This window comes from Chiroxiphia lanceolata, chromosome 12 (assembly GCF_009829145.1).
Source record: "Chiroxiphia lanceolata isolate bChiLan1 chromosome 12, bChiLan1.pri, whole genome shotgun sequence".
Classification (NCBI taxonomy): domain Eukaryota; kingdom Metazoa; phylum Chordata; class Aves; order Passeriformes; family Pipridae; genus Chiroxiphia; species Chiroxiphia lanceolata.
The window spans coordinates 21,020,353-21,045,369 of NC_045648.1; the positions used below are offsets into that span (position 1 = coordinate 21,020,353).

Here is a 25,017-nt window from a genome sequence, read left to right on the forward strand (position 1 = left end):
ATCCCCCTTGTCTGTTTAGATGCTGTGCATGCTGGATGTGTGTATAGTGCCTCCTGCAGCAGTTGTGTCTTCACTGGGGAATGGGAAAGGGAGCAGCTCGTTAGGAAAGAAAAATTGAGCAATTTATAATGCTGAAATGATTAAGTCAAAGACCACCTAAAACAAAAAATTCTGCAAGTGAAGCTTATTAGTGATTATGTGGGAAAAGCAAAGTATGTTGAAGGGAATTCATAGTAGCTTAGAATTTCATCCTGTACATGCCTTGAGTGTATGGTACAGGAGAAAACCCTGAGCTCCTCTCTCCGGTGATAATTCTGTGGTTTGCTGAGGCTGATCAATAAGAAAGAAACTTGGCAGAGCACTGGAGGCTTATGAAGGAGGATCTGAACTTTTCTTCTGGAATACAGTTTGTGTTCCTGAACAGGATGGAAGGGATCACCTTTTTCACTTGGTTCTTTTGCAGCAAGTCAGCTTGGCATTTATTCATATAACCATCTAGAGCCTGACCCTGTGCTAGCAACCACAAAGTAGTTTTTTGCAGCAGCATAAATCTTACAGGACAAGCTAATCAAAATATGTAGATTATAAAGTGCTGCTAAGACATGGGAAGTCAAAGGGATTGCCAGTGTCCTAGAAAATTTTCTAAATGAAAGGAGCAAGGAGAGCAAGGAAGTGGATTCTTTTCTATGAAATCAGAAAGGGAACAGAAATCCTTTGTTATTCTAACTTGGGGGAGAATTCTTTCCTTACCCTCACAGACATAAAAATAAAATGCACTAATAACCACTAAAAGCATCAGCTTGACAGAAAATGTTAGGAAATGTCCATAAAAATAATTCTTGATTTGAAATAAACACAACCTATTTGTCTCTGCAAATGGCTGAGGTTTAATTCTGCCACCAGTCTGACATGACAGCCTACCGTGCTTAAGTTGAGAAGGACTTTCATTCTAGACTTCTCTTTTGCAGACTCAGTTTTTTAAAAATTGTAATCTCTGAGCTTGTTGAACGTGTTTTCTCTCTCTTTTTGTTGAATCCTAAACCATTCAGAAGTTGAAACTTTATATCCTGTAGCTGCTCACAATGAACCTATGCCTGCTATCTAAAAAGAAAGGAAAATGCATTCCTTTTTCACTTTTTGTATGCTTATACACAGATATGTGTGTCTCTGTGGATATACAGGAAACTATCCAAAAGGACTCCTATGTGTCCTATGTGAGGACATCTGATAGTAAAAAGTATGATGGCAAAGGAATCCAGTGTCAGTTGAAGACATTTTCTTTCAGCACCATTTAAAATATCCTGGTTTTGAAAGAAAAAAGTTGTATTCTTCCCTTAGAGTCGCTAGGTGTTAATTACATTAAACTCTATGCATCTTATTTTAAAAAGGGGAAGAGAGACTGGTAGACAAAAAGTCAAACGAGAAATTTAAAGGTTAAATTTTATGCACAGATTTAAGTTTTTATGTAGAGACTGTATTTGCTCATATATGGGAGTACATGTGGAAATATGTTCTTGAGTCACTGATATCAAATTATAGGAATTCTGAGAAAAGGAATTCACTTTTCTAAAGGATCTTGCAATTTACACTGGCAATTATGAAACTGTAATATAAAAGCATGGAGAAAATACCTGTTTAAGTACATCCAAATCCAGTACAACTATGAAGCAAAATCCATTGTAAAATGGAACAATACAAGGAGTGTCTTTAATTTCCCGCTTTTCATTGTCCTCGGTAATCTAGAGCTCCTTAATACTCCTGGAGTCACTATGCAATGTTCTTTCTCATACAGACTCTTAATTACAGCAACCTTTAGAAAAAAGTCTGCTGCCATTGTGCTCTCTTCGCAGGTCAGGTCACATGATACTAAACTATTGTTCAAACATAACCTAATTTACCTTGTGTGCTTTTGCTCCCTGCCTCAGTTCATAATGTTGTAGGTGTGTGATGCAGATTGTTACCAAAGATAAAAAAAATAAATATTATTAGAAGAAGGAGGCAGTTTCTGCTTTCATTATCTTGAAATAGCTCGGTTTTGGACAGGTTTTCCTTGGTATGTTTTTATATTGATTTTCTGATGTTACATTCTGTTATGCCACCCAAAGAAGTGGCTCAACTTTTCAGGCAGATGTGATGGGGATGCTCTGTTTCTGTTCATTCTGGACAGCTCCTTACTGACAGAGGATCTGCAGCCACGTGAAGCCCACGTTGCTTGGGTTTGTCTGACACACCACAGCACTGATTACTGTAGCATGTTTTCAACTTTGCTGTGTCAGCAGGAAAAAATTCTTTTGATGTGGAGAAATAGAAGTAGAAGGCATTCAGTGTGTGCTTAGCACCATTTGTGACTGGAACATAAAAGTGCTCCCATGGCAGACTATAAATGCAGAAAACATTTTTTCGTTTTCTCCTCAAAAGAATATTTCCTCATTAGGACTATACAATGTTTATGGATGAGTGCATTAAATAGGAAAAGGAAACAGCTTTGATTTTTTTTTTAATACGAAGATTCTCATTCAACAAGATCCTGACTGTCAGCAAGGATTTCTGCAGTTTGTATTAAGCAGCCTCATAGCTACAGGTTCATGAGCTGGATGAGAACAAGCCCTTTCTCCCATCTCCTACAGTGGGAACATACTTCTCCAGTTCTTGCACATGTTGTTTTCAAGTAGCCCTTGCGGATAATTAAAATTTAAAAAATGAAACAAACTGCTACTCTGGGAAATAGTCGTGGCTGCCAGGCAACATGTGCAAGACCAAGGACCGTGACTACAGCTGGTTAAAACTCTGCTGGAGCACACATTTGTTAATAAAGAGCCTCCTTTCCTAGCTGTCAGTGTTGTCTCCTGGTTGGCATTACAGCAGCAAGACTCAATTAAACCATTTGCCAGCTGTAAGTAATAACGAGGCTTTTAAAGATATTATACATGTATTCTACCTGAGCTTAAAAAAAACTAAATGTTTTTGGTATGGCTAAATTGAAAGAAATAAGAGATAAAAGCAGATTGCTTTTCTAAAATTAACACTGAAGGGAAGTTTTATTTACTTTGATTTAGTTGTAGATAGCATTCAAATTAAAAGCATTTATATTTGCATCAGCAAAATAAATTAAGGACATCCTAACCAAAACTTTAAAACTGAGTTAGTGCAGAGACTAGGTACATTATCCTCAACATTTAAGAAGCTGGAAATGCTTTTGAGAATGCATGCCAATATCCAGGGAGGGCTTGAAAGCAAAGTAATCAGGACTCTTTCTGAATGTGTAGCCTGTAGATGAAGTATAGATCCACTTGTTTAGTTAATGTATTTCAGATGTACATTGTTTCAGAGTACTGGTTACTTCCATATGTAGGTAGTTTTGTATGGTTTTAACTTTAATAACAGTGTTTGTTGTTCATTGGAGACTATCATGTATCAGTCAGGGTCAGAACTGTTTACCTGACAGTAGGCTCATTTAATTCTTCCTGCCCCATCCTCGCCAAGGGAAAAAAGCCTCCATTGCTTGGCAAAGGGGGAAAAGTCAGGATGAATTTCCTTCCACTTAATGTTGGAATGATTACACCTACAAAATGTGTTAGAGAATTTTATAACTAGGCCTTAGTGTCTATTTACAAAGTTTACTTTGCTCCCCGACCAACTTTTACTTGCTTCCCAGAATATGTACAATCAGGATATGGATTCTGACACTGTTCATTTATTACAAATAATTGTTCCTTTTGTTGCCTTGAATGATCATTTTATTTAAAAACTGATCAAATGAAAGAGAAATACTGTGATTTCTAGGTTTGGCCTTTTTTTTTTTACTGTTTTGAGTATTTTAGTATTATTTATTACTGTACTTTGCAAGGCAGGTAAGAATTTCTACCCTTTTGTTCAGAGAAAAGAATGTTTTAATTATATGTGTATTTTGTTGGCTGATCACCTTCATAGGTGAATTGTATAACACACCTGATTCTCAGACAGTATTCTGTATTGTTCTTACAATTCGGGCCAATAACGGACAAATTAAAGCGTGGTATGTGAACAACAGAATATTTAATATACATGGACATTAACTGCTGGCAATGTGTGACTGTCCTGCGGAGAACCCAAGCAAGGAGGTGTGGAAGTGGCTCAGCACAGCTCCCAGAGCCCTCGCTGTGGGTGTGAGCTGCCACACTTGCGCTCGACTCCTAAAACCTCACTGTGGGTGTCTCCAGCTTTCTGGAGCACGGGCATGAATTCATGCAGAGAGACATGGCTGGGAAAGTGGGACAAGCAGGATTTAGATAATGCAAATTGAGAAACAACATTAAATATGAAGTGCCTTTTTTTCCACCAGTGATGTTTTATACATCCTAGAACATGGAAATTTGCTTCTGTAGCTAAAATTTTAAACTGGAATTTCAGTTGAGTCACAAATAGAGATTTCTTATTTTATTTGTATTTCTAATTTATTTCTGGTGTTTTTTTAGGTGCACATGTGAATTTTGTTTCAGCAGTACCTGCTCTAAGAGCACATGTATTGTGTTTAGCCAGTGAAATTCGAGTCTTCCTTCAGCAGATGTAGGACAGACGTTCTGAGCAAGATTACTCCTGAAAGTAGATACAGAAAAAAAAAAAAGTATTTGGATACATGTTTGGAAAATATTTTGAGAACAGTAAAAGGAAATAAGCTTGATAGCTAATAAAAAAATTAAATTAAAATAATCTGAAAGTAATCAAGTTTATTCTTACTCTGCCAACTTTGTAGTTTTGCTTCCCCTGCCCCCAGTGATATTCTCCTCTTAGCAACTGTATGAAAGGCCAAGCAGAGATTGCATCTGCTTTGGAAATAATGAACTTGATGAACAGACCCAAAGCTGCAAAGATAAACTAAACACACTGGAGGAATAGTTTTTGCTAATGCTTTTTGGTTACAATATCCTTAATGGCACTTGTAATAGCCACAGATTTATTATTTTCTTTTTATTTAACTGAAATCCTTCTAAATAACATAATAAAAAAATACAGACAGATGTTTGGTAAAAGCTGAGTTGTAACATTTTTCAGACATTCCTGTCTCTCAGGAACAGACAGCAAACCCTGAATGCATTTGCTGCTTTGCCACTTAATATAAATAAATTAGTAAACACATTTTCTAAGTAAGTCAGAAGCAAATTTTATCCACTTGTACAACATTCTATAAATTTATAGACGCATTATAGATTAATGGTTTTGATCTGTAAACTAAGTATCCAGGCACAAAATAGTCAAGGTATGCAACAGGTACGATTTACTTTGAGCCACCTGTTCTCATTATCTGTGTGTTACCAAATGTTAAATCACTGGCCTGAGACCTGTTCTGAATACCACACACAGCTTTATCATGCTCCTTACTTTGGAGAATCACATTTTGAAATAGAGACGTAACTTTAGCATTTTGAGCAACTGTTGAAATTATAAGACAAAGAAGTATAAGAAAGGAAGATGTGTGATAGAGTAAGATGTGAAAATCTAAAATCTGAAATTTAAAAACATCTAGTCCACAACACAGATTATCAGCACACTACTCTTATGCAAGAAAGGTATAATATTCATAATACAAACATTCACAGAGCTCAGTTGCTTTGCAGTAAGACCCACTTACCTGGCTTGATAATGAATTTGACATTGAGAGAAGGCATGTTAAAGAAATACTGCTTGTGAAGGACATGAGATCCCGAATCAGTCTGAAGATCTGTTGTGCTTTATTGAGCAGTAACAAGTCATTGCTGTACCTGACATGAACTTCTGTACATCCTTAGTATTTGGTTACCAAATTTCACACTCCTCTGCAACTGAAGTGCAGCACTACATTCAGTGTACTTTTCATAAGGTATTAATGGTATAGAAAGCACACTACTCTTACCTGTTAAAAAAAAATTGCATTTCAGAAAGATTGCTTTCAGCAGCTTGGCTCTATACACACCTATTACATAGCTCTTTAGAGATACCAGAATTCTGTGGAACACTTCCTTGCCCAGAAGTGTCTCAGGTTAAGAATTTCATCATTGATTCCTAATTTTCATCCAAACAATTTGACCTTCTGACAGATGAGGCAATTTTGTGCAGTGACTTTGTTTGATATGTTCTAATGACACCAGCAATGGTTTTTGTATTTGGCATTTTTTAATTTTAATGAATATTTTTACTGATAATGAACTATCCTCTGTGGGCAAAATTCTCTTTAATCTAAACTGGGTATCTCTGCAGATAAGAGATCATATTCTCTATAGTGTTGATTAAAAGAGTGATTTTTGACCTAATTGTTTAGAAAACTGATGCACATTAATTTTATATCAATCAAAATTCAAATTTATATAAATATTTTTTTCAAATAATCCTAGTAATAATTCCTGAATTTGTGTGAATAAAAACAGAAAGTTAGAATTAATACGTGTCTCCACATGTATCACCTTAACTTATCTGAAAGGTAGGACTGTCTTAAAGCTATTCAATGGCCAAGTTTGAGTTAGGTAACATGGCTTAGAGGAAAAACTCACCAGGCCCACTATCCCATCTCCCAGAGTGGCCAAAAGCAGATGCTTAGTGAAGATAGGAACAGAGTGATATTAACTAATGAGACATCCAGAACTGTCTGCCTGTTTCTATGAGTTTGGGAGTCTTTTTTAATTAAAGCATTTTGCTTAGGACTTTTTTCCTTTTGATGAAAGAGAAACGGTTGCTATGAAATTCTTCACTTTTAAAATACTTCAGATGAGCCTCGGAAGTAAATGAGACTTCTTGTACAGAAGAAAGGTGCAAGTTTATTCTGTTTTACCCCAGAGACATTCCAAGCTAGGTCTTGTTCCTGCTCTGCCTCCCAATAAGGTTAAGTCTGGTCTGCATTTTTTACGTCCTAACCTAACAGAAATGTTTGTGGCTGTGGTGCTGGTTTGGGACTCAGGAAATAAAGGACGACTTCCCATAGTTCAGGTGCGTTAGTGGGCCCCAAGGGATGGGAGGTGTGCATTTCTGCAGTCAGACAGGTGCTGTGAGCTTCTGGGTCTTACACACTAAGGAACTACTGCCATTCTCCAAACTCAATGATTGTGTCCCTGCTTTGCTGGGCAAGGTCTGAGATGGCCTTTGGGGTCAGCTGGGCACTGCACAGCCACAGGGTTAGTTCTGCCAGATCCACAGGAGAGGGGCAGTGTCCCCACAGGAGAGGGGCAGTGTCCCTGCTGCTCCCTGAGCTGCGGCAGAGCTGCAGGGTAGGAGTTCATTTACCAAGGTGGCCTTACAGGTGGCCCTGCTGGACCTGCAGTGACTTAGTGAGAGTCAGTTCAAGTACAGATGCCAGAGTATCATCTGTTTTCCCTTTATGCAGCATGTCCCAGTCCCCAGAGCCGGAGGGAACAGGGAGCTCCGGCAGAAGGCGCAGGAATTCCTCTGTCAGAGCCATGTCCTTGCAGCCCTGGCTCGGAGCTCATGTCCTTGGGGTGCTCACACAGCACCAGCACAGCAGGGGCAGGTCATGGCGTGTCTCTGATGCCGAAGAAGACTCCAAAGCATTGTGGGAAGTGCTTTGTTTTGATAACTGGTTCTGTGTAAACCTGCTGAGCTGTGATGGTACTGCTCAGAGCACCATCGAAATAATTCCACATTCAAAATACTTATTTAGGAGGAAAGGTCTTATTTTCTTAAGGTGCATATCAAATCAAAGCTGGTGGGTGTAAGGTTTCAAGCCATCTTGAGGATTTGCTATGGTGATTGACAGAGTATTTATCTTTTAACCAGTTGTTGTAAATTGGAGAGGATTTTACTGATGTGCAATTTATGCCTTAGAGACAGAGAGGAATAATCTAATCTTGCTTTTCAAATGAGGTGATCATCCACTATGGAGCAGTGTGCCTGAAACACAACCAGCTGCAAGCTACAGAGATTTTTTCCAAAGGTTGAAAATGCAAACTCCCATGATATAATTCACTGCTAACAAAGCCCCTGATTATCTTCATTATCTACTATTCATATTAAATCTTGATTTTGTAAAAGGTCTCATAAATTAACCTTGCAATTTGCTAATTCTGCTTGACAAAGACAGACTGTTTTATCTTGAAGAGAACTTACACAATAGTCTTTACCTTTACTTTGTTCTTTCAGCAGATTGTTTTACTTATTTACTAAATCTGCCAGCGGTGCAAGTATTTGTATGAATTTGAAAAAGACAACATTCTATTAGCAAGAGAAATGCAACCTAATCCTCTTACTCTAATTAAATGGGGACGGTGTTAATGAGGAACATGTCAGTTGTCAATCTCTGAAAAATCTAATTTTGGGTGAAGTTCGACTCATTAAAATAATGCTGTCAATCCTTTCCTGTAACCCTTTAAAGAAAATTTCATTTTTTCCTATGATTAGGGTAAGTGAGTATCCATGAAACTGTTCACAGGACTTCAAGGTCAGTAGTGATGAGAAGAAGCCTTTTTGAAGAGTTACTGTACACTGAGAATCAAGAAGCTGTAAAATTTGAGTGTAAATGGTTGGGTGTGAACTGCTAACCCAGTACTTAAACACCAAGTTATTAGAAAGTTAAGCATCTCTGTTTTCTTTTACAAAGGAAGCCTTTCCACTGACCTACTTCCAGTTACTGTCAATTGACATTTTCAATATCCCAACCACCTCCTACTCCAGCCCTCGAGCCAATCTTTGAATGGAGGCTCTTGGAGTAGAGGTGAAATGTTTGGCTTAAATGGTACAGCTTGAAATGTTTTGCTGCATCTCCAGGCTTTATTTAAGGTGACCTATTCTGTCCTAGTCCCTTCTGCATTATTATTGAAATAGTGTACTTAATGTACCTCTGCCTAACCTGAAATGAGAATTTATTGAAGGAAAGTAGGGGGGTTTTTCCCCACAAGACTGGATAATCACATACATGAAATCAAAATACAATGATTAATTAACTGCCTGTGGAAAGTATTTCCAGATTTATTGTGTTAAAACTTCAGGAGATGCATAATGCAAAAAGAAAAATCAAAGGATCTTTTCTTGGTAAACTGTAAACTAAAGCATAAAATGCTAATAAGTAAGTTCTGAACATTAATTGCTTGTATACCATGTATTTTAAAAAACATATCAAGTTTAAGAACTTCTCTTCCTTCTTAATGGAAAAAGGACAAAATTTATTTCAACAAAGAAAGCTGATGGCAATAAAAACAAAACAGTTAAAAACATATTAAAGGTATAATTCTATAGTATTAAAATAATAAAATAGCCTCTCTGTAAATGAAGGTGAGCCAGAATGAGAGTTAGCAGCAGTTCTGTGAAACCACAACAAAGAGTAAAGGGAGTGGAATACTGTGTTAGGAAGATTGTTATGTTTTATTAATGTGTAGCTCACGTGCACAAAGTCTGGTGTAAGAGCTCTTAAAAGCCACATGTCTATCAAAGATACAGACTGTTGCCACAATGCTTTTGTGATTCTTGCATCCACCCTGAGGAGCTAATTTTTAAATAGCCATAGTTTTTTGAAAGCTGTAAAGAAAAAACATTTCAGATACACAAGTCACAGGAATATGTGTGGTTGCTGTATTTCAGGTGGAACTGGATGCGACCAAAATGCAACATTTTTGTTATGTATATTTGATGATGTTGAATTAACTAACTGTACCTTATGGTTATCTTATGACATTTTTAACAGATAAATTTATTCCATTATATAAATCCTCAAAGTACTTAAATAATGACATTTAAATGGCAAGATCACAGTTTTGGAAGAAAGGGATATGGGTTGGGACAGTACTATCTTGGCATTCCTCAAAGCCAGAAAAATAATCTCTGGTGAGATAATTAATCTTTCCAAATTATTTTAAGATCAGAATAGCCCCATAACTTTTCTAGAGAGATTCCTAGTCTTTTTTCTAGTGGGAACAGGGGCTGAAGGAGATAAAATTATACATTTACTGCTCATACCTATGTAGATATTAATACTATACCTATGTATATAAGAGATACACAACAAATATACAAGCAAGTATAACATGCATGACCTGTTAGAGAAGGCTTATTTTCCTCTGAAGAAAGTGGGAGGGTAGAACTGGGTGTCTGACACACAGTTTCAAAAACTGAAGGTTTCAAAGTCGTGATGAGCTAAAATTATCCCTGCGTGTGTGTAAACCTACTTAGCAAACACCCTTTGAGTTATTTTGCATCTGTGACAGCAACAGAGTGCAAAGTTTGCTCAAACAGCTCAAATATAACTAAATTTCTTTCCTTTCTTACTCTGTGTCACGTTCAGTAAAAGCTGTTTCCGTCGCAGCCCGCAGTGATGTCAGGTCTGATGTCGTGTGTGCAAGGAAGGGTCAGATCCCCACTCAGAGCAGCTGCACCTGCACCTCAGCCAGAGGGAGTTCTCTGCTCCAAAGAAATGGTCAAATGTACAGCTTGGGTTGGCATTCTTGTGGAAGGAACCAACAGATGTTATGTTTCTTCTTACTGGGAAGACGCTTTTTTTGCAATATCATTTTTTCCTCTCAAAACATGAACTTTTGAATTTACCCCTCTTGTCAGAAGTACTAATCCCTCACATTGAAGGAAGTCCCCAAATCACATCACCTATACCCCCAAGTCACTAGTCACTGTATAGGTTTGATGGCTTAAAAGGTTCTTCTAGGAATTTGCCATGGTGAACTAACATTTTTTCAGTATTTTAGACAAAGTAAATTTTGTCTCACCCTTGTACAGCATTCCTGACTACGCAATACAATTTCCAGTCATTGTTCAATCTGTTCAAAAGATTGGATTATTGTAGACAAAAAGGAAGAATTTCATGTATTAACAGACATTTTAGGTGGAATAATTTAGTTTTATTGCTAAAATAATAATTAAATCTACATTAGAGGCCAAATGAGTAAGTTTTCCTTTAGTGTTTCCAGTGAACAATCAAAAGCAGTTTGCCAGACTTCTGAGTAGCCTCTGTAGTCAGCAGAAAGGTCCTCTGTGAAACATTGTACAACTGGGTATAATCCATTCTAGGACAGACTAAAAATTCTACCAGAGCTGTGGGTGGATTGCAGGTTGTCTCACAGCGGCTAAATGTGTTTTAATTGAATGGCATATATTCTTTATACATAATAATGTTAATATGTGCTATACTTTTCCCTTATTCCTGGATTTCCTTTCCTTGTTCCTATACATCCTATACTTTTCCCTTATTCTCAGTGAATTGGGAAATACAATAATCATAAGAAGATACTAAAATTTATATGTGTTATGGAATAAAATTTAAAGTTGATGCCTCTGCATAGCTATTACTGGAACATTTGAGTGCTTGAGGAGTACTTTTTTCATTATTGGAAACTGATTCTTGGAGCAGAGCAGTCCCAAGAATAGACCATAAAATCTCACTGTCTTAAATTTGGAGTCACATCTTATTCTGCTGAATATAAATGTTCTGCTTCTGTCCTTCCCTCTGTTTAAGATATGTTTAATGATATCTATTTTTCTCTATAGCAATTTTAGCACTGCAAAACTGATACTGATGTTTACTCACACTATATGGATGCAACACTATGGGTTTCGTATCAGTCTTTGAGCTGTGGAATTGAACCCTGGAGAATGATTAAAGCCACATCAACAATAAATGTTAATTAGATATGTGATCACACATTTTTATTACTACTGCAGGAAATAGCAAAACTTTTTAACTATAAAAGCCACATTCATATATGTTCAAGAACACCATCTCTGCAGTGCCATTGGATTTTACACTGTCTTTAGTATTTCTTTATCTGCTCTACTTTTAATTTCAGTAGGTGGGTTCTAATTATAGAGTACTTTTAGAATGGCTTTTACGACATAGTTACTGGATTTTAAAAGCCTATTAGATTAGAGCAAATGGAACAAATATTATATACCCTGCAAAGAAACGCAAGAGCACAACTCAGAATGTAAAGTCTTTTAAAAATAGGAAAAATAGTTAAGTCATCTCAAAAACCTCTTGATATCATCTGATGAATAGTACAAAAAGAAGGTTTTCTGATCCAGACAAAAGTAATTATAAAAATTTCACTCTCATGTGAGGTAATTAAACATTTCAAATATGCTTGTTCATCATGCTGATGTGGTTTAACAGCAGCAAAAGACATTCCATTGTTTCTTTGTAGTTTCAGGGCAGGAGCTGTGCATGATGTGTGACTGGTCAGTATATGCTATACATCTCTTCAGGATGTGCATACACAGTTCATATTCTACTCAGAGTGCCACCTGCACGCTGACAGAATTGTTACAGAAAGGGAGTAACTCAGGACAGTCTGCTCCATGTGAAAAGCACTGCCTGTGGATACAGGAATGTGTAGTTTGCAGTACCTAATATACTGCAGCTGTTGGAGCTTTAAGCAGCATTTCTGCAGGACTGCAGCTGAAATAATCCTAACATACAGAAATGTGCATTTGTTATCTCGGAACTTTAATTTCTCACTCTACTGTCGGTTCTTAAACTAATAAAGTAAGTGTAATGGTGACCAAGAATGGACATAAAATTTTCATTCCTGTTTGTCTATTCAGTGACTTTTTTCCCCCCCCAGAATATTATCTTTTGTGACTGCCTCAGACACAGTTGAGTAAGCAGAGAATGATAAGGGAATTTTTTTGGCCTTAGCTACCCAGGAAGACCCTAGTGGCTACTCTTGAGATAACTAGCAAGTAGTGTATTTTAATGCCATCTGTTTTTAGATGCTGTTCGTTTTCACTCCCCCCACACACTTCCCTTGTTTCTTTAAGAATCATTCTTTCTCTGCTTCCCATGCAAATATCTTATTTTCTATGTTTCAATTATATTAAGCATATTAAAATAATATTTAGATGATCAATTGAAGCTCTGGAACACTGAATAGCACCAAATTTATAGATGCCTTTAGCTGTTTTTCCTCCTGGCCTGTTCCAGCTGTGCTTTTAACAAATTAGAAGGCAGGTAGTACAAAATAGTGTGTTATCATAAAAGTACAACACATTTGTACACTGTGTGAGGGTGAGAAATTAAGGTTAAAAGGAAGATCTTGAATCTGAAACTTAACATGTTGTTGCAACAATTAAAAAATTCAAATAACTTCTGTTTCCATTTTTGATTTGTAACTTACTTATTTTTTTGTCCTTACTGAAAACAAGGGATTGTGCACAACTGGCTGCAGGGTTAGGGTTGGATGAATCCCAACTGCTCTCAGCCTCTGCAGGTGAGCTTGGTATCCAACTCCCAGCAGTTACTGTGTGAATCTGAGGCACTGGGGGAACACGGACCAGCTCTTCTTTCTCCCCCCCCCATCACAAAAGATGTCTTTGGTGGTTTTCTGGCTTGTTTATTCAGAGTGTAAAGTGCTTTCTTTCCTTTAGACTTGGGGGAGCCCCAGCCTGACATCAGCCCAGCTGAGACAGGAAAAAAGAAATTCCCAAAGACATCTGACTACAGTGTTGATTTCATACTGTTTTTGACAAATCATCATCATTTTCTAAAGGCACTCATAGAACGGGGAAGGAGTCAGATTAAAATGATTTTGAATGGAATTTCACAGGGCAAAAGAAAATACATTTCTGAATCCCAAAAGGTTTCTGCTTGGTGCAAAAAACAGTGTTTTAAAATGTATTTTCTTACTTGAAGTTTGTTGGATTTGATTTTAAATAAAGAAAAAGGATAGAAAACTTAGATAGCAAGTTGTTCTTAATTATGTTGACATTTTATATTTGCTACTCTTATTTTTATATCACTGTTGAGAAGAGGTCAAGAAATATACATGAGGGTTTTTTTTGTTTTAAATTCAAAGGCTTCAGAGAAAAAAAAGACATTTTGTAACTGGCCTGACTAATAATTAGTGTCAGGTTGTGCCAGCCTTACACCGAGAAACTCTCCCCAACTTTAGTAACATTGAGATGGCACTCAGATTGGCATAGTATGACCTTAATTGGATTGTGTTGGGGTAGCCCTGATTGTAGGAGACAGTCTTCCTCTGGATACATATCTGGATCAGTGTTCCACAGGTTCACCCTGTGCATGGGGGACCAACGTGCCCAGTCTTTGTGTGCTGTGTGTCCTTCTGCCTCTCCTCTGTCAGAGATCCTGTGCTCCTCCTGACACCCCTGCTTACAGTTTAGTCTGCTGGCAGGGACACAGGCAGATTAGAGCTCCTGTGGGAGTAAGGATCCCATTTATACCTGCTTTTAGAAGGTCTGGCAGGTAATCCTGCACTCTGCTTCTGCACGATGAATTCTTATGGTCTGGAGAGTCAGCTCCACTGAAAAATGAAGTTAATGCAGTTTGGCCTTGGGGAATCAAATAACTGCATAATCTGACAGTCATGGCAGACTCATGTTCTGTTATCTGCTTATTAAAAATTCTAGTTCCCAATATAGGTTCAGTCAGAATTCCTCTCGACCAACTTAGCAGATGGGAGTATTAAGTATTTCTTCTGTAATTAAAGCCTACTGAGATATACTATTAGTTTGATATTAAAATTGTTCTGAAGGAATTGAAGGTAGATTTTTTTTCCACTTTAACTTATCTCTTTATTCGAGAAGAGAATGGTATAATTAGTGTAAAGCCCTGCAATCATGAATTTTCTGATGCAGTTCTGTTGAAAAATACCGTTATCTCAGTTACAGATGTACTGAGTAACTTGATAAATGTAGCAGTTCTAAACATATGTCTGTGTTAAAAGGGTTGGGTGTTGTTTTTTCTTTTTTTACAGCATTTCTGAATTATGAATGTATAGGGCTGACATATGGAATAGCTTCAGTCTGCAGTGCATCAAAGCCCCAGCTCAGCAGCAGAGGAGCAGCCCGTATGCCATACATGGTATAATCTCATGTGACAGTAAATTGTGTTGCATCTGAAGCTGCCTTTTAAAGGGTAGAGATATCTTTTTAGAACTACCTTGATAGCAGCTAGATTGCACTGGCTGACTGGGGAAAATAGGAGGTATTGAGCAGTTTCAGGGAAGCAAAACTTGGACTGAATTTTGTCAAAACTGACAAATGGAGCAGATATTTGAAGTGTGGGAGAAAGGAGACTGAGAAGTAGATGAAGAAAGGAACCTGGAAAGGAGTAAACACAGGAAAGAGGCCTTGCAAAATAAAGTGAGTACATCAAATTGAGGCCAGTAAAACCCTTAGGTTCACCTGTAATTTGCAACAGCAGGGCTCAAAAATCATTTGGCTGCTGATAAGCGTGCAGTAGTATGTTTGTTGTCAAAAGAACCTAACAGTGCTTCCTACCCCCTCAGATCACCGTACACGTTAAGTGCTTTTTTTATTCCCACTAAAATGCTATTCAGTTTGTGAATCAAGGATGGATGTAAAGCAGTTCTTTAAACACAGCCAGGAATACTATACTATTTCATTTTGTCCCCATGTTTACAATTGCATACCATTTCCCATTTTTACTGCTAGTTTAATTAGTCTCTTTCATTGGAAAGAAAGTAGAGGTATTTTTCTACACAGGTGAAAAGATGTAGAAGTGTTAAGGTCCATAAACCCCTCACTACAGCTGTTTGGGATTAGGTGCAAGGAACTCAGGAGAAAGCTAATGACTACAATGAGCACTGATTAGAACAAATTCCAGCTGTAAGCCAGTACTCCTGTTTCTGGGAGCAGAAGAAATTGGTTCCCCTATGTATACTCCACTTTACTGCTACATAGAAATTCTGCAGATTGATTTTCTTTTCAACATTGAGCTGAAGCAGGGAAAATTAAGAAAAATAAAGCAAAACCATTATTGAAAGAAAAACATTTTTATTGAGAACCATTAGGTCCTGTAATCACTGATCTTGACAACACTGATGGAGATTCAGTATGTACTGTACAACTGAAATAGGGGTTTGCTTGTCTCAGCAAGATAAAATTATTAAATCCTAAGGAAGGTAAAGAAGGATAAAGCACTGACCCTGCCATGTTCCCAGGAATTCTTCTTTCCAACCCCAGCCAGAAGCTGAAAAATGCACTTGGAGTGATACAGAAGTCTGACCTAACTCTCCACTATCAAGGAGGGAGGTGAGAGACAAGAAGGAGGAGGGAGTCTTACACTAAGCAGAAGTGATCTGTTAACTTAATTGAAGCCTTTATTGATAAAGTGCCGCTGGATCCAGCAAATCATTACTCCTCTCTTCACTTTGACACTAGAATAGTACTAGATAGAAATCCAGTCTTTTCTCCAGTTTCAAGAGTACATTAGCTAACATTCACATATCAGTTACAATGTAAACTTGTAACAGCATAAGTATGTTGAAAAAATTAGAAAAAGTATTAGTCTCTGCAGTCAGTGACTCAGAAGGCTTTCCAAAGTAGTCTGAATAGTAGAACATGTGGCAAAACTTGGGTATCTATGGCGTTTCTAAAAAAAAAAAATCCAAATTCTGTTTTTGTACTATTAAAAACTGAATATGTGGGGTTCAGTTAATTGTCATCCACTTACCACTAGGTAAACTAATGCCTCTGTAGGTGAGGAGACAAAAAAGTTCAGACCTGTGCTCCTCAGTAGCTTTGCTGTTATAAAATAAAACAGCTTAGAAAATGCCTAGAACGCTTTTAGGTTTTAAAATATTTAGGTTATGCTAAACCTAATCTATGACTAAAATATTTTTCTAGGAAGCATGAGAGATATTTTGAAGAAAACTAGGTTACCTTGCCTGTTCTAATACTTGAGTTAAACTACAGCTGTTTGTTTCCTTGACAGAAATGTACGTGCAGCTCTATACAGAGCATTTCTCAGACTTGTGTTTGAAAACTCTGTTCAGTAATTCCAACGTGTCCATACAGTTGTAGGAGTTACATTTCATAGTTGAAGATGGTATAATCAGTGCACATTCAGTCTGTAATTCATGGGCTCAAAATAACAAATGCTGCCTTTTTATTTCAGTACTTTGTTCCCTAAAAAGTAGTGCCTGACTGCGAAGATTACAGAGGAGACCAACTAGAATTGTAATTGTTGTGCAGAGATTGCTTTGCAACTTCAGTTTCCATAGCATTAATATCAGCCTTGCCTCTTACTAAAGAATCAGGCTTATTTTGCCTCAATTCCAGCATGCACTGTCCTCAGTCATTGCCTCAGACTGAATTTACTGAAAACCCATTTCCCATGTCCTAGGATGTCAGTGCTTGAGAAGAGTTATTTTCTCTACTTCTTATCACCTATGCTCTAAAAAGTTTCCAGTCTGCCACTGTTTCCCCAAGTTCCTCCTTTCCATCCCTCCCATGGTTCCTGTGCTGCATTTTAGAGGTAGCTGGGGAGGCAGAACTGCAGCTGCTGTCATTGATGCTGCCCCGCTGAGAACACTTTTCTCAGAGCCCCTGGCTGGCAGTGCCCACAGCTGTTGGAGGAGCTGGCACACTCCAGCTATCCCTGCCTCTCCAGGCCCGTGCCCTGTCTTGTCCACCTCCTTTTGGCTCTCAGAGCACATTCAAACAGCTTCCTGTGCCATGCACTCTTATTCAACACCTAGAACGCAGTGGATTTTCATGCAGGTGAGTAACATCTCTGAGCATTCCCTACTGGAATTTATAAAAGGCTATCACTGTAGTGAGACCAGGGCGTGGATACTAAGTGAAGATTCTTAGATGTGGGTGGAAAAACTCCATTACACTGGCTAAAAAAAGGGTTCTTGTCTCCGTATGCTTTAGGAAAATCTGAGTCATGAGTTTCAAACACATGCTCCTTTCTTCTGTGTCTTTAGCTACACTTTGGTGACTTGTGTCCAAGGTCAACTGCACTGTAAATCTCTATGTACTACTTAATATGAAGAACAATTTCAATTACTAGAAGACTGAAGCCTTTGCAGATGAGAACTGTTCTTTCCCCAAGAGACACTAATTTGTTCTGTTCTTGACAAGAAATAATTTTTGGTTAAGACATGAGATCTTTGTAGTTTCCTTGCAACGCCATTCAAAAATATTATTTGTAGCACTCCGTCTTACCTGATTTTAGACGTGCTTATGTAGTGTGCTTATTTGTGCCTGATCTGGTCTTACAAGCAGCTTGTCTTGCTTGTGGGCAGCATTTTGCAGTCTGTGCAGAGCAGTGCACTGCTGTGACTAGATTGCTGTTTTGATCCAATGTAAAATTTTTGTTAATGCTGCAGTCACAGTATGGGAACATCCTTAGTTTGCAGTAAGTGGAGCTGGCTAAATGAGAGACAACCCTAGTGGACGGATTGCTTGGTGGTCTGAGTTTCTTATAACTGACTCCAAAGTTAAAATGGATCCCTAGTTTATTAAAGGGATCGTAGTGGGCTTACAGATCATATTAGAAACCTTGCAAGTCTGCTAGTTCTTCTAACAGTGAGGAGGGGCAGGTAATCACTGAGAAAGGTTTGCCTTCTGCTCTGATTTTCTCCTTTAAACTTCTCTTCAGATACTCTATTTACTTTAAAGCTTTTTGTCAAGACTAATTCTGCAAGGTATCAATAATTAAAAAGAGCTTCACATGCTGGGTTCCTTTCATGTCTCCTCCTACAACTAACATGCATCTCAGCTTTGTCTCTCAGAACCTAGAATCCGTGTTTCAGGATAGATTTGCCACATGATGTCACTGCAATAATCCATAGATATATCACATCTCTGGATTTATCTCACAGTAAGGTTTGGGGTTTTTCTTGTGATATCAGAAATTCTGCAGGGATATCTAGGAGGTTTTAGGTTACAGTGACAGGATTTTTTTTACAATTTCATAATGCCTAAGAAATTCTTCTCTACATAGCTACTCTAATCATCTAAATCCATGCTAATTTTATTGCTTTATGTGTGCCCACAAGACTTAGAAAACTGGTTATGTTCATGTGATTGGCTGATATGTCATTATTTGGTGCATAAGTAAAACATGAAGTTGTGTGGTGCAGGTCAGAAACCTGAGCTCAGTTCACCCTGATGAAGTAACCGCACAGGTCAAGCTTATCATAAGGATACAACAATGAAACACAGAGAAACATAACAAAAAAATACATTGTTTTTCTCTTCCAAATTATACACAGCAGATCATACTTAAAAAGCCTCCCTAGAATTAGCTGCTTTTTTTTATTTTGACTATTTTTAATACAGTTCATAGAATCTCTGCTTATTTATTTAGAATCCAGTATTTTTATAAAGATAGGTATTTAAAAGTGTTTAGCAGGAAGAATTAGTGAGCTTTTATTGTAAATAAAATGCCCTACTGCATTCAGCATTGGTGTGGCCTCCCCTGGGGTACTGTGTGCAGTTCTGGGCCCCATAATTTTTAGAAGGGTGTTAAGGTTCTTGTGCATGTCCAGAGGAAGGCAGCAAAGCTGGTGAAAGGGCTGGAAGGAGTGTCCTGTGAGGGGTGGCTGAGGGCTTTGGGAGTGTCTGGTTTGTAGACAAGGAGGCTGAGGGGTGACCTCGTTGCTCTCCACAGCATCCTGAGGAGGGGAAGTGGAGAGGGAGGTGCTGAGTTCTCCTCCCAGGAGAGGGTATCCAGTGCCAGGATGCATGGTAATGGTTCAGAGCTGTCAGGATGGCTTCAGATTGGGCAGTAGTAAGAGGAAGACATTTACCAAGAGGGTAAATGGAACAGGCTTACAATGGTGGTCAGTGCCCCAAGCCTGTCAGCGATTTCACAGGCATTTGGACAAGGCCCTTAAAACATGCTTTAACTTGGTCAGCCCTAAATTGATCTGTCAATTGGACTAGGTAATCATTGTCGGTCCCTTCCAACTGAAATATTTGGTTTAAGAATGGGAAGTGTTCCATGGCATCGAGCTAGTAATGGCTAATAGTGAGTGCTTTTTAAAAAAATAATGCTTTAATACCAGTGCATTATCTTTTAGCGCCCTATGTTGCGCTGTCCGAGTTAATAGAATTATTCTCCTTAGTTTTGGTAAGAGCAGGTCAGATTCTAAATGTTGCTTTCAGTACACGTAAAGAAATGCCTAAGCTGAAAATTGAAAAGAACTCCATTTACTGCATAGCGCTCAAAGCATGACCCCTTACTGGCAAGAAAAAGAAATTGAAAACTAATTAAAGGTTCAGGATTAATTCTCTGTCAAATTGAACAAAGAGAGCCTACACTAGAATACACTTAGCATAAATGTAGATCCTTCTCTTGATCTTTCAGTGTGCAAGTTATACTTTGATTTCATGGTTCCACAGCACAAGCATTTTAAAAGTTAGCTGTCTGAATCTGGTTTAAAATATCTACAAAAACATACTTATTACCAAATGAATCTATCAGTTTTGCTTCCTATTAACATCACTGAGCTCTACTGATGACCTTTTCCTGAATGTGTGTTTTTCCATCTTCCCTACAGTACTTGCTTAGAAATGATTGTCATGTAAGGAGTTGGCTATGGCAAACAGGAAACATCAAAGCACCACAGCCAGCATGCTGGATCAGAGAGTGAGAGCTTGCCCTACTTCATCTCACAGCAGGGAGCCTGAAAGTGAAGAAAGTGACCTTCCTATTGAAGATTATGCAGCAAAAGAGGCACAACTAGCAACTGTGAGACAAGGCAGTCCTCCCCCCGTGGAACAGGAGTGCAATGACCACAGTGGAGATGGGGACTCCAGCTCTGACTATGTCAACAACACCTCCGAGGAGGAGGACTACGATGAAGGCTTGCCAGAAGAAGAGGAGGGGATCACATACTACATTCGATACTGTCCCGAGGATGACAGTTACCTGGAAGGGATGGACTGCAATGGGGAGGAGTATGTTCCCCACGAGGAGCACCACGTTGAAACAGATGAATGTCAGGAAGCTGTAGAAGAATGGGCTGAAGGTAAAATTCAGCACCAAGATGGAAGTGAGGTGATGGACAGGCAAGAGTGGCAGGAGGGTCAAGATAACAGCGTTCAGATTTTGGAGGATGAAGCATCGTCTTTGGAGATTCAAGACCAAGAAGAAAACATACAGTACTGTCAAAGTGAAGGTGGACTATCTGGACTATTACCAGCAGAGGCTAATGGCAATTCACAGGGAATGTCACCATACCATTCTAGAAAAGAGGATGCAGAGCTGGAAGAGCAGGAAGAGGACATTGACCAAATTGTAGCAGAAATCAAAATGAGTATGAGCATGAGCAGTATTAACAGTACAACAGAAATGAGTCCAGAGCACATGGGGACTGAAAACATGGCACATGACTACAAAGAGACTTGTTCAAAGGGAGAAGCTGTTCACAGTGCTAACAGGCACGAGGGGAGGCCAAAATCACTGAATATCCCATCTGCCTCTAGCACAGTGGAGATGTGCATCGAGGATTTAAAGCAAGTCAAGAACCCAGAGGAAGACAGAAGTGGCCCCAAGAGCAGGTATGAAGTGCTCTGTTTAACCAGACTGTCAGAGATATTATGCAAGTGTATATTAATTATTCCAAACAAAATTAGCTATATTTTTATATATTAGCAATCTTTATATATTTATAAGATATTATAGGTATGCAATATTTTTATACATATACTATTATATTTATAAGCAATATTTTACTTTTACTGTTATGGCATTCACAGCCACATAATCAGTCTGTGTGTTTCGAAAAGGTGCTGAATGTAATCAGTAGATATAGAGAACTAGCAAAGAGGTTTTTGCGCAGAGAACAGACAATTCTAGGTAAACAAAGGTATTCCAGTAACATGGGGCAAAACCAGTTTATTTGCTCTATTTTCATTCTGCAGTGGCACACTAGAGAAATTGAAAACTCAGGTCAGCACTGAAATATTGAATTTTTTTACATTTCCTGTACCATTGCCTTAGTAGGTGATTACTTTTGTTTTCAATAGACATATGTCAAGGCTAGATACTGCCCATGTTAAAAGCAACTACAAGGAGTGCCTGTATGTTGCTGTGGTTTTTTTACTAGCTGGACATATCTGACCTTGACAAGAAGGAATAAATAGGATCTTTACTGTACTAAAATGCTATTAAGTAGTTTTATCACAGGAATGATGTAGAAGTTAATTTAAGTCATGCATAATCTTTTCTTGTTCTAATGCTGAGTGCCAGAAAAAAAGAGTCTGAGAATGAATCTCAAGCTTTTCTAAAGAACAGAAGTGTGACTTTTTTCCCACTGAAGTTTCAAATTGAATGTGTTAACTTCCTTATAGAGACCTAAAGTCAGTTTAAAGCTTTGACTTTGCATCTCTAAAGTTACATGCAGCTGAATATTAGTTATCTTCTGCAATTGAAGAGGAGATCTACCTAAAAGAGGTAAATTAAACTTGATTTAGATGAGATACTAGTAAGCATAAGTGAATGTCTTTAATTAAAATGCTTTATTAAGCTTCAGATGCCTAAGTTTCCTATTTCCGCTTTATCAAATCTATAAATGCAATTTTCTATAGTGAAGTGCCCACAGTTAAACAATTTAATCTAGGTGATTTCATTAAAAACAGACATTAAAATGTTAATTCATCCAGAAACATTAAAAGGAAATGAAATGTTCAAGTATATGCTGATGAAACAGGTCGACCTTTATTATAACTGTGAACAAAAAAATCTAGGGGAATATTTTCATATTACCCGTATCTACAGCAAGTTTTTAATATTAATTTTACGTCTATTTTCAGAAGTATAATTATTACCAAATGGTGTAACTTACTATATCAGGGCCCTACTGTCAGCATAAAAGTTGCCTGTGTGAATAAGCCCCATGGTCTTAAATTGTTTGAGTAGTTACTAGGTATTGGCTAGGAGCAGAGAAGTTGAGTTGGCATATTTTAGACTAGTGATAGTCTTTCTAGCACAGTACACCAGCAGCTGCTACTGGGAGCATGGCTGCTTGCAAGATTTTAAAATATTTGCAGAACAAAAGAGAAGAGGAGCTCTTGAATAAGAATGTGAATTCTTCTATACTTGACTAAAGTGGTTGGTTTTTTCCCCCACCAAATGATTGCCTATTCAAAACAAAATTTAAAATAGACTTTCATTTCAACATCTTTTTGTACTCTTTCAAAGTTTATTTATCAGAGGTTGAGCTGAATTGCATTGTACCTTGATCGTTCTTGATAGACTGCTAACAACTGAGGGCTGTGCAACACTGGGATATTGATGTAACTGCCCCTGGTGTGAAATGAAACAAAAGGACCCAAATATTCCTGAACGGCCTGTCTGAGCTTTAGTTGTTATTTCCAGGCAGTCTTGGGCCAATACCTTCATTTTGTTTAATAATGGAGGAGGTGCTGCTGTGACAGGTCACAGCCGCTGTCTGGCAGGAGCCCCCTGAGCTGACAGTCACTCATTGCAGCACAAACTGCTGGCCGATGGACAGAGCTTTGAGCGGTGCCCAGCATTCATTCCTTCAGCTCTGAAGAAAGGAAAGCAGAGGTGCAGCAGTACAGATATTGGCCTCAGATCAGCACACAGGGCTAAACACGGGGTGACAAGGCTGCATTTAATTAGGAAGGAGACATGGCAAAGTGCTGTGGGCATCTTCACTGAAGAGCAGAGCACATAGACCTCCGAGGAATAAAGGTGTAAAGTCGTATTTCTTACAGAGGTACTCAGGCTCACAAATGGAGGCATGATGTGATTCACCCCCTGCCCACCCCGAGGCTCCAGGGGTGAAAGAGTGAAAGGCAAGTTAAATAATCTTTGGCAAACATTACTTCAATATGTGCATCATAAGACTGCTCTTACCTTGCTTTGTTCTTTTCACCTGCTGCAGGTTGCTTATTCTAAGCTTTATCTGAAAATCAGGCTTATTTTGAGGGCATTTCTGCCAAAGTCCGTAATAGTCCAGAACAAAAGGTGCGACTGGACCTTTAACATTGAAATTGGACCTCAAAGAATTTAGGTAAATTCCAGAGGATTTTGTCTCTCTTCCAGGGCATTCGAGTCTTTCAATATTTACTATAAAATGTGTGAGGGATGGATACAGTTAGAGTACTGTCTAAATGAACCTGTGTCTCATTATTGAAACCAAGACAGCCAAAATTTTAACTACAATAATTCAAGTTCTTTTATAGTGAAAGGAAAAACCCAAGGCTGTTGTCAGTACATTTGCTTGCTAAGCTTACTGTTTGCAAAGAATTTGCTTAGAAGATCCTTGGCTTTGTCACCTTGCTAGAAGATCTGTTATTATAAGTGTGCATCTCCCAGTACAAAATACCATTTTGAACGGGATGACAGAGGCCGACATTACACGTGGAGCAGTTTTTCACCTCAATTATCTTTAAATAAATGTAGATTTGAATGCTTTCAGGTTAAATGAAGATACTATCTGTATGTCAGTTTTTGTAAAATATGAGCAGACAGGAAGGTGCATTTTGTTGTTTTATGCACATAGTCTGCTGTCCTTAGCTTTTTTTATGTTTCTTCTCCTCTCCTCCTTTCCTGCCTCACCTAGGTAATATTACTACTGTGTAAAATTTCAGGTTAGTTAACAGTAACTGATATATAACACATATTTAGATTCCTTTAAAATAAATAGCTATTAATTCTTAGCATATGACAAATGCTAATATTTTGTATGCAAAACATTTCCTCAATAACCAGTAAACATCATCATGGCCAGGCTTCGCGAACGAAGATTTGGAAAGGGCTTTACCCATGTTTGTTGCAAGCGTGTTGGTGGCTAAAAAGGCCAATACGAGACAGGCACGACTGGTTGCAAAAGGTACAGCGGAAAGACTCCTTAGGTGGTAAATTCTGCAAGACACGATTCTTTCTGCACTGTCTTTTCTCCTCGAGGGTGATCCTGCGTGCGTTCTCAAAGGAAACAGCAGCGTTATAGATGGTGTGTCTCCAGCCCTCCCAACTGGGGGCCAGAGTAGACCAGTTATGTTGGTCAATATGGCCGAGGCTGAGATGTTGTTTCAGGGAGTCCTTGTATCTTCTCTTCGGGGCTCCTCTCATGCGGCAGCCGGTGGCAAGTTCACCATAAAGCAAGATCTTAGGGAGGCGGTGGTCCTTCATCCTTGAGACGTGCCCTGCCCAGCACAGCTGTGTTCTCAGCAACATGGCCTCAATACTTGTGACTGCTGCTTGTTCTAGAACAGATGTATTGATCACATAATCTGACCAGTGGATGTTTAGGATTGTACGGAGGCAGCGTTGATGGAAGCGTTCGAGGAGTCGCAGGTGGTGGTGGC

General features: G+C 38.4%; 1 protein-coding gene across 1 annotated transcript in view; it reads left to right on the forward strand.

The window, feature by feature from the left end:
• APBA2 (amyloid beta precursor protein binding family A member 2) overlaps nt 1–25,017 on the forward strand; it is a 96,890-nt gene that overhangs the window by 31,999 nt on the left and 39,874 nt on the right. Inside the window, 2 exon segments of the mRNA XM_032699795.1 lie at nt 20,238–21,161; nt 21,164–21,240. Of these exon segments, the coding sequence (XP_032555686.1) occupies nt 20,276–21,161; nt 21,164–21,240 (963 nt within the window). The 5' untranslated portion in view covers nt 20,238–20,275.